Source organism: Durio zibethinus, chromosome 2 (genome assembly GCF_047325235.1).
Source record: "Durio zibethinus cultivar Kanyao isolate XHJ-2024 chromosome 2, ASM4732523v1, whole genome shotgun sequence".
Taxonomy (NCBI): Eukaryota; Viridiplantae; Streptophyta; class Magnoliopsida; order Malvales; family Malvaceae; genus Durio; species Durio zibethinus.
The window spans coordinates 7974228-7984537 of record NC_143163.1 but is presented as its reverse complement, the minus strand read 5'-3'; the positions used below and the strand labels follow the sequence as shown (position 1 = coordinate 7984537).

The following is a 10310-nucleotide window of genomic DNA, read 5'->3' as shown; positions in this document are numbered from 1 at the left end:
AATAAAATAATTCTCAATTTGATTTTTTTAAATAAAATTTTAATTTTAAATTTTATAAATAAAAATAAATATCAAAAAAATTTATTTTTTATAAATTTAGAAATCGTCAAAATTTAAAGTGATTATTAAATATAAAAATCTAAAAAAAAAAATAACCAAATAAAAAAAAACAGCTGGCATCTTATAATTCCTAATGACTTTTTTGTTTAGAGGGTATATAGATTCCCAAATGCCTTAGGGAATTAAGCAAATCCCTTTCCCAGATCTAAAACTAAAAGACTCCCATCCGCCTATCACTGCTTCTTTTCCCATTCGCAGTCCAAATCCTTCAAAACCTCTTTCAACGCAAAAGTCAAAACCCTCCCCTTTTCACATCTCTTAAGAGGCTTAGGTCTGTCCTTCTCCTTCTCCTTCTCCTTCTCCTTTTGTACTATCAACTTTTGAGTACTTTCCAAAAATGGGAAAAGTTTCTGCCATTGGCTACATCACCGTGGCTCTTCTAATCCTCTTCCTCATCTCTTATTCCCCTAAGAAACACTCCACCAGCAACCGCCATCGCGGCCTCAAGCTCCGCTCTTCCTTCAGCTTCGGCAACCTCACCCGCCACGAGCCCGTTGCTTTTGATCCGCTTGTCGCCGACATCGAGCGCCGCCGTGAAGACCGCCAATGGGAGAAGCAGTACTTCGAGCATTCCCATCCTGAGTTTACACATGACCCCGCTCCCGCTGAAGAGTCGCAGCCCGAGTGGGAGGATTTCATGAACGCCGAGGATTATTTGAACGATGAGGACAAGTTCAATGTTACCAACAGGTTGTTACTTGGTGGTGTTACATTTACTTCTAAATTCATGTTACTACTTTTTTTAACTGTTTGAAAATTTGGAGCTTTACTTAATGTTTTAGCTGCCAATTTTAATCCTTGTCAATTACATGTAGATGTGGAACTGATGTAATTATAATCATTGTTGGCAATTAATTTTAGTTTATTTACTAATGGCTATGTTTTTAGTAAAGTCTTTTAGTTGTTCATATGCTTTATAGAAAGCATGCTAGGTGTCTTTATTATTTTACTTATTGAGATGTGCCTATGCGTAGTTGTTTTATAGAGTACAATGGGTACATTGTGATGATTTGGCTGGTAATATAAAATGATATTTCCTGCGTATATCTTTGGATCATGACGCTGTTTATGTAGACCTTGCACCTGTATTTGTATACTCGTTGATGCACGTTGACAGTAACATTTTGGTGGAGGTTGATTGAGTGGAGGTTTAATGTAATGATCAGGTTGGTATTGCTGTTTCCCAAGATTGATGTGGATCCATCAGATGGCTTTGTGACTGAGAATGAATTGATTGAGTGGAATCTCCAGCGGGCTGCAAGGGAAGTATTGCACAGGACTCTGAAGGAGATGGAAATTCATGATAAAAACCATGATGGGTTAATATCTTATGCTGAGTATGAGCCTCCCAGTTGGGTGAAGAACGGTCAGCGCTTTATACCGTTATATTACTAAATTTTAATTCATGTTATGGAACTAATGTTCAGTGTTTTTGCTTTTTTTCTCTTTTTTGTGCGATTTTTGGTTTGGTTTTGCTGCTAAATTCTTAGTTGGCTTGAGGTGTTTGATAGATGTATTTTATACACTTATGCGGATTACAGAGACTAGCTGCCTAATATTGTTTAAGAATTGGTCTTTCTATTCCTTTTTGCGAACCTGTAAAGGCATCCTTTGAAATGGTTTTCAAATTTTTTGAGAGATGCAGTGACATGAAGCCAAAAGAATGTAAACATTCATGATCTATTCTTTCGTGCCTTGATTGACAAGTCAATACTTAAAGTATTATTTGTGATAGTCATAGAATAAATCTTTATAAAGATTCTAGTCTATTTACGGATCTTATCTTGCTTTCAATCATGCCCACTACAGACTTGTAGAACAAAACTTGTATATGGTAATTGATTTCTGTTTAATTTTCCAGATAATAATCTTTAGAGATGGTAACGTTTTTGTGTTTCCTTTTGTAGACAATAATATGGGCTGGTGGAAAGAGGAACATTTTAATGCATCAGATGTCGATGGGGATCATTTATTGAATTTAACCGAGTTCAATGAGTAAGTACCAAATTCTACAGCAAGTTTCAACTGATCTACTCCCAATGAAAAGGGTTATTTTCAGTTGCTGCTATTGCTATCCCTTAATTTTCTGCTTCATGTTTTCCTAGCTTCCTGCACCCAGCTGACAGCAAAAACCCAAAGCTGCTTCAATGGTTGTGCAAGGAGGAAGTAAGGTAACCTGAATTTTTTTCATTCTTCTTTTTCTTTTTCCCCTTGAAAATCATAGATATATCTGTCCTAATAAAAATGAATCAACTCATGCTTAAATTATATATTTTGAGTTCATGAAATAAGAAAACAGTTCCCAATTTTTGGGCATGTTATCCCATTTGCATTTGATATACTTGTTCTACTATTGCCTTTGAGACTCTAAATTAGTATTAATTTTGCTTCTTTTTTTTCCTCTTTAGGGAAAGAGATACAAACAAAGATGGGAAGGTTAACTTTAATGAATTTTTTCATGGGCTATTTGACTTGGTAAGAAACTATGATGAAGAAGGTCATAACTCTTCCCATCCACCTGATGACTCAATGGAGACCCCAGCTAAAAAGTTGTTTAGCCAGCTTGATAAAGATGGTGACAGGTACTGAACTTTTGATATTTAGTATCTTGGTTGAATTGAGAACTTAGTTGTTTGATGGTTAAATAAATTTACAGTGATTCCTATTTAACAGATTCTTGTCAGATGAAGAGCTACTGCCAATAATTGGCAAACTTCATCCATCAGAGCGGTACTATGCAAAACAACAAGTAGATTACATCATATCACAGGTATTTATGACACCAAATAATTGAGCATTACCATGCATTTATGTATGTATGAGTTCACTAATGTTTCATTTTATTCTTTTTGTTTGATATCTGGAATCGCTTTTTATTAGAACTATTTTGCTGAAGCCATGTATTCCATCAGCTTTGCATTTATACTTGGAATGTAATGTAATGCAAAAATTGATGGGCTAGGAAGAGAATAATGCAATGGAGTGTCAGTCTTATATTTTAGTTTGGTATAATGAAATTTAAATGCAATGCAATGAATGATTTCAAATCTATTTTTCATAATAAAGAAGTTTTTAGAGGAAAATTGAAGTTTTGAACAAATAAAGCATAACAAATTTAAATTTTGTAAAAAGGAAGAATAATTATTAAATCAATTATGATAAGGACCACAACAAACAAAAACAGATGTTAGTACTTAGTGTTGTCAAGGTTGCAACATGCACTCTAGGTGCTAGAACCCTTATATTGCCTAAGGCACAAGATGCAAAAAAGCTCACTTGAGTGAAGTTAGGCGTGTATATATATATATATATGTGTGTGTGTGTGTGTATAAAATATGCTTAAGAGTTATGATATATAATTCTGTATAAAGTGGTCAATTTTTATCCTACAAAACATGAAATTTCCGTTTTCTTTTTCTGGTCAATATGCATGATTTCTTTTTGGTCCCAGGTTTGTTGTTGAATACTCAAACATTGAGGAAGTAGAGAGTTTGATATTGTCCTTTTTTTACTATTAAAGGTACAGCTAATGAAAAAAATAAAAAATATAAAGAAATGAAAGAGTTTCTTTCAGGCAGGCTTTCTTGCACCTACCGCCTTACAAAAAAGCATGCCTAGGTGCTCCTTGGCCGAAGGGGTCCAGTCTGAGGCACTTTTGTTGGCTGGCTCTGCACCGTAGAGCACTGTTAGTACTAGTCAGAGTCAATCATTGATTGCTTTTCCCTTCCCTTTTAGCTTTTACAGACAGCCTAAGATAAGTAAATGTTACCTAAACTGAAAACGCTGAATGCTTTATGCTCAACATTAGGCTATGGTTCTTACTAAAAAAAGGGGTTATGATTTAAAACAGGACAAAGTAATACCTGCTGGAAAGAGACAGCTATTAGAAACAACAATGCATTCATGCATTCTTATAATTTTTGCATTTTGAAATGGATGACTCTGCATGAACCAACAGTGCAAGAAAATTTTCTATTTATCCTTTTGGCATTATGGAATTTTCTGGCTATGGTTTTAACAATTCACTCTGCATGAATCAAATTATTGTTACTTCCCTCATGGAAAATGTTTAAGGCAAGTTATACAATAAATACTCCCTTTTTCTTATCCATGCCCTTTGTCCAAGTCTTAGAACTCTCATTACCTTATATTATGCTAATGTGTTGAAGGTGATAACTCGGTTACTACCGTTATTGCATTCTCCAAATAATATGGTCTTTGTATTAGATTAAATGTTCTTGCATAATGAAATGATTTTCTTGCAAGTCATAGTTTCTGCAACCTTTTATGACAACAATCTCAACCAAGGCTTGACCTAGTTGTTGCTACCCCACTTTAGGAGGAATAAAGTCCAAGGTTCAAATCCCCTCTTCCCCTTGGACTTCCTTTGATGTGCCAAAACAAAAGAAGCTCCATTATTGAACATTCTGTTTATTTGATTACAGGCAGATTCAGATAAAGATGGTCGCTTAAGCTTAGTTGAGATGATTGACCACCCATATGTATTTTACAGTGCCATCTTCAATGATGATGAAGATGAAGATGACTACGAATACCATGATGAGTTCCGCTAAATGCTAATATAATGATAGGTAAGAGGAACCATATGTAATCTGCTTGCATCTATATTATCTGTCTTTGCACAGTGGATCGCTTTTTACTATAATTTTGCAGGACACAAAGGCAGCAATAGGATTCAAATTCTTTTCTGGCAAGAATTGTATGCTTCATAGAATTAGTAATTATGAAACACTTTTTACAATTTCAATGAAGGTTATGCTATCAATGTTGATATCCATGGTGAGTTCCTGTTCTCTATTGTTTGCTTCCCTTTTTTTTTGGGTTTTATTCTATATCTATCAGCTGCTTCACATTGCTATTGTTCATTGCAGATTATGGACTTTTATCTTGTTCTGGAGGCCATTTCAGAACTGGTCCTCGGAATTTCATCTTTCTGACTTATATATATACTTGATGATACTTGATGTTTCATATTTGATAGTGTTTTGGAGCGCTCAAAAAATTCTGATGAATCGAAATTTGTTGGTCATGATGGGGGAGTGAATCAAATTAATGGACCTCTAATAAACTTTGCGGGGGTTGCATTTTAAATAATTTAAGAGCTTGGGATTTGTATGACTGATTTCTTACAAAAATGAAAATAAAATTATATCATTGGAAGATATTCGTTAACGTATGAATTGCCATGTTCCAGACCCTTTGCAGTTTCTTGCATCTCTTTGTTTGGAGCTATAATCTGTATGGTCCAGCTTTTTATATGTTAAATTCGGGGTCCGTATACCCAACTCAAACCCCAACGAGATTGGTGTAAGAAATCCTCAATTGCCCGTTGTTGTTGAAGTGTTAAAATCTTTTAGTAATAGTAATGTGGGCATTCATCATCACAATTTGCATAAAATTTAATGTTAAAGATAAAGCAGCACATACACCATATCTTGCGAAATTGAACATCTAGTATGGAGTTCAAAATTGTAAAATTTCATTCCATTTATTTGTTTATTCAGCCACATCAAAACATCTCAGGTCACAAAATTCAACTTGGTGAGATATCAAAATTACCATGGACAAAATAATCAAAGGGAGGAGCCCCATCCACCACCACCAGGAGTTAAAATCTCGAGTATTTCCCCTGCCTGAACCTCGACAGTGTTTTTACCTCCAAGGTAGATTCTTTGTTTATCTTTTGTTATAAGATAGTTGGCGCCACGAGCCCCATTTGCCCCTCCTTTAAACCCTCTAGGTGCATGCACACGCCTCTCTGAAAGAATGCTAACCACAACTGGGCGCCTAAACTCTATTTCCCTCACAAGTCCATCACCCCCTTTGTGAAGTCCTGCTCCTCCACTGTTCTCTCTAAGTCCAAACTTGTGCAAGAATACCGGATATCTCTGCTCCAAAATTTCTGGATCCGTCATTCGAGTGTTGGTCATATGGCACTGGACTCCGCTTGTTCCATCCCAGCTAGGACCAGCTCCACTCCCTCCTCCTATCGTTTCATAATAACCGAAAGTATTATCCCCAAAGGTAAGATTATTCATACATCCCTGTGAACAAGCACAGGCCTGAAATGCAGTCAATACTACATCAGTTATTCTCTGAGATGTGAGAACATTGCCTCCCACTACAGCAGCTTTATCACTTGGAGACAGGAATGAGCCTGCCGGTACATGGATTTTAACTGGAGCCAAACAACCCTGATTAAGGGGAATATCAACATCCACCAGACAACGTAGGCAGTATATGACTGCTGCAGCAGTGACTGCCTCTGGAGCATTCCAGTTACCATAAACTTCGGGGCTAGTTCCACTAAAATCAAAATTTGCTTCCCCTTTGTTAGAATCAATTGTGAGTTTTAAATGAATGACAGACCCATCATCCATGCAATCCTCTTCTACTATCGTGATGCAGTTTCTCTCGTCCAGCCTTGTTGGCTCTGAGGAAACTCTTGCAGCAACTGACTTGAGCATCTCTCTCACTGCTTCTTCCGCATTAACCTGCACATAAGTCATGTAAGCCTGAACAGTTTCTAAACCATACTGCTCAACAAGTTCTTTGATTAGAGTGATTCCTCTCTGGTTAGCAGCCACTTGAGCTCTAAGATCTGAGAGATTATCTTGAAGCTGGCGTGTTCCTGGGATTCTCTGAGCATATTCATCAGCACCTGGAAACTTCAGTAGTTTGATTATTCCTTCTTCTTGGAAAATCCCCTTTTCCACAAGTTTAAATGCTTTTATGGCAGCCCCTTCTTCCCATATAGACTTGGAAAAAGGTGGCATGCTTCCAGGTGTAACACCCCCAATCTCAGCATGATGTCCTCTACTTGCCACAAAAAACACTAGTTTCCCATTATTAAAAACAGGTGTTATCACGGTTATATCAGGAAGATGGCTACCTCCAGCACAGGGATGATTGGTGACAAGAACGTCTCCCTCATTCAAATTGTCACCCCAGTATTCAAGCTGCCACCGAACTGTACTGGACATAGCTCCAAGATGCACAGGAACATGAGGAGCATTGGCAACTAGTCCCCCATCTGGACCAAAGAGAGCACAAGAGAAGTCTAGCCTTTCCTTGATATTTGTTGAGATGGAAGTCCGCTGCAAGGTTCGTCCCATCTGTTCAGCTATTCCCATAAATCTGTGATTGAAGATTGAAAGTTGCACAACATCTGCAACCTTTTCAGCAACTTTCACAGTGTTTAGAATAGACTCAATTTCAATTTTAATGTTTCCATATTTGGTTATAATAGCTTTACATTTTGGTTCAACTATCACTGTACTACTACCATTCATGATGATTGCAGGGCCAGGAATGGCATGCCCATATCCCAGATGCTCAAGCTTGAACAGTGGTGTATCATGCCACCTGTTCCCAAAAAAGACCTTGTAGTGGCCTTCAATTTTAGGGGAACCAGAAGCAGGTTCTAGGACCCGCGGTTTCAATAAATTAGCAACTCCTACTCCCCGAACTCGGACATCACAAACAAGGATATTTCTATTCTGTAGCTTAAATCCGTACTCCTGCTGGAAAAGCTTCACAAATTCATCAGCATAGTCGCATCCAGATCCATCTTCAGCAATAAGTCTCTTTACCATGATAGCTGTATCTGTACCATCATACCTCAAATTTAGATATGTCTCAGTCTTTATATTTTCCTCTCTAAACCCTTGCTCTTGCAGCTTCTGCTTTACCTGCTTCAACAATATATCTTCTCGGCGAGAGGCCTCTAGAACCGATTCAGGACCATATACAGCAGCATATGGCTCCTGTGCCTCTTCGATAACATCTGCTAATCCCATTCCATATGCACTTAAGATTCCACAAAACCGGTGAATAAGTACTTCTGTCATACCCAGTGACCTAGCTATGGCACAGGCATGTTGTGGCCCCGCACCTCCAAAGCAAGCAAGTGCATGGCTCCTTGTTTCATGGCCCTTCATCTCAGTTAATTGCCGTATGGGACGGCACATTGTCTCATTGGCAACATTCACAAACCCAAGTGCAATTTCCTCCACTGTCATGTCCTTTGCAAATGAATCTTGGCTCTTTCTATAAGAATTTATTTGCTCAGCAAGCTTCTTGAATTCTTCCTTGGTAGCTTTCACATCTAAAGGCTGGTCCTCTTTTGGGCCAAAGATTGCTGGGAAATAATCAGGAATAACATACCCAAGAATCAGGTTTGCATCAGTGACTGCCAATTCTCCACCTTTCCGATAGCACACAGGACCAGGATGAGCCCCCACTGACTCTGGTCCAACCCGCAAAGCACCAAATTGGAACTTTAACTTTGATCCACCACCAGCAGCAACAGTGTTTATGTCAAGCTGAGGCGCTTGTATTATAGCACCAGCAATTTTTGTTTCTAGGACTTGTTCATAACTTCCAGCATAACGGCTCACATCTGTTGATGTACCACCCATGTCAAATCCAATCAAAGGCTTCTCTGTTTCAAGCCCAAAAAGAGTCTGCGAGTAGCCAACAACTCCCCCAGCAGGGCCAGACAAAACAGCCTTGTGCCCTGAAAATCTACTTTCTGGAGCAAGCCCTCCATCTGACTGCATAAACAAAACATTCACCTTCCCAAGGCCTTCATCAAATCTAGATATGAAACCTGATAAGTACTCTTTGACAACTGGTGTCAGATAAGCATCTACACTGGCTGTTAAACCCCGTGGAACAGCACGAACCATGGGAGCCAAAGCTGAAGACAAAGAAACATGTCTAAAACCCAAGTTCATAGCCAACTTTTCCAGTGCCATTTCATGATATGGGTAAGTGTAGGAATGCATTAGCACAACAGCCAAACAACTAATCCCTTTCTCCAACAAACCCTTTAATAAAGGCTTCAAAGATTCTTCATCTAGACAGTTGACAACCCTGACAAGCTCACCAGAAACTCCATAAACAAACGACTCGGAATTCTCCTTATTCCGTTTGTCCTCTTCAAGAACTAGCTCAATCCTCTCATCAACTTCAATAACTTCCTCATAAATATTGGATGGTTTAGTTGCAGTAAGGTCAAAGATATGGGGACGCGACTGGTCACCAATCTGTAACAAATCCTTGAAACCTCGAGTAACACACAAAGCAATCCTTTCCCCTTTTCTTTCCAAAAGGGCATTGGTAGCCACAGTTGTTCCCATCCTTATCCACTCAATCCTTTCAGTTGGGATTTTGACAGTTCGGGGGATTTTCTCCCCTGTATATTCCTCTAGGATTCTCCTGATTCCTTCAATCGGAGCATCGTCATAATTTGATGGATCAACGGATAAAAGTTTGAGAACCCGACCATCAGGGTGACCGGGAATCTCGGCATAAACATCGGTGAAAGTGCCACCTCTGTCAATACAAAACCTCAGCTTCTCTCCACCGACACTCCCCATTTCCACTCAAAAACCCCACAAATAAAAAACTGAACCAGAGGACGCAAGATTCACAAATCTTATAAAAACCAGAGAAACATAGCGATTTAGAATATGAACAAAACAACTAGTAATAAAATAGTAAGAGTAAATGAGATATGGGGTAGTAGAAAGGTTGAGAGCGTTTACCTGGTGGGATTAAGAAGTAAGGAGGTGTTTGAGATTGATACGTCTATATATGGGACGGCAATGGGCGTTGTTTTGGTGAAAAATAGGAAGGGAAAGGGACCCCACCTACCTTTTTCCTTCTTTTCTACGGACAGACACACGGTATAGCCGTAGGCAATGTTATGGTGAGTTTAGTCATAGATAGCAACCAATGGATTGCTTTTTGTGGATGGTAAGTTGCTTGCTCTCCTCTCTGCACTTTGCCCACTTTACTCGCCAGATGCATACTACTGTGTTGCCGACTCAGTACCTATTAATTTATCTTTTAAATAATGACCGATATTTATTTTTATGGATGATTTGGGAAATGAATTATATATTTTTATGATTTTATATTTATAAACAAAATTTTTCATTAAATATTATCATAATTTTATTTTTGTCAAATATTTTATTTTCACTTTATTTTTGTTAATTATAAACTGATTTAATAAAAAAATTAATAATTTTATCACATATGATATATTTTTATTGGTCAATATTTATCATATCAATATTTTAATTAATAGTATTAATTAAAAGCATAAAATATTTAACGAAATAAAATTAGTTACTTAACTGTAAATTTTTTTATAAATA

The 10310-nt window shown here is 37.7% G+C and overlaps 2 protein-coding genes across 7 annotated transcripts; one reads left to right on the top strand and one right to left on the bottom strand.

The window, feature by feature from the left end:
* Window positions 1–232: 232 nt before the first annotated feature.
* LOC111309198 (uncharacterized) lies at window positions 233–5313 on the top strand. 6 transcript variants are annotated; one of them, XM_022908156.2, is made up of 9 exons: window positions 234–810; window positions 1287–1486; window positions 2028–2115; window positions 2226–2291; window positions 2529–2702; window positions 2794–2890; window positions 4634–4712; window positions 4808–4920; window positions 5013–5313. In XM_022908156.2, exons 1-7 carry the CDS (start codon window positions 458–460, stop codon window positions 4646–4648), a joined length of 993 nt encoding a protein of 330 aa, XP_022763891.2. In that variant the 5' UTR covers window positions 234–457; the 3' UTR covers window positions 4649–4712; window positions 4808–4920; window positions 5013–5313. The 6 variants fall into 6 exon arrangements, with proteins under 6 accessions (XP_089605457.1, XP_089605455.1, XP_022763891.2 ...); XM_022908155.2 differs by having other exon boundaries at window positions 4795–4920; XM_022908153.2 differs by having other exon boundaries at window positions 4566–4712.
* A 285-nt stretch (window positions 5314–5598) lies between these two features.
* LOC111309197 (5-oxoprolinase 1-like) lies at window positions 5599–9981 on the bottom strand. Its single transcript, XM_022908150.2, has 2 exons — window positions 9693–9981; window positions 5599–9582 (listed from the first exon to the last, which is right to left on the bottom strand). The coding sequence occupies exon 2, from the start codon at window positions 9522–9524 to the stop codon at window positions 5715–5717; it is 3810 nt and encodes a 1269-aa protein (XP_022763885.2). The 5' UTR covers window positions 9525–9582; window positions 9693–9981; the 3' UTR covers window positions 5599–5714.
* Window positions 9982–10310: the final 329 nt, after the last annotated feature.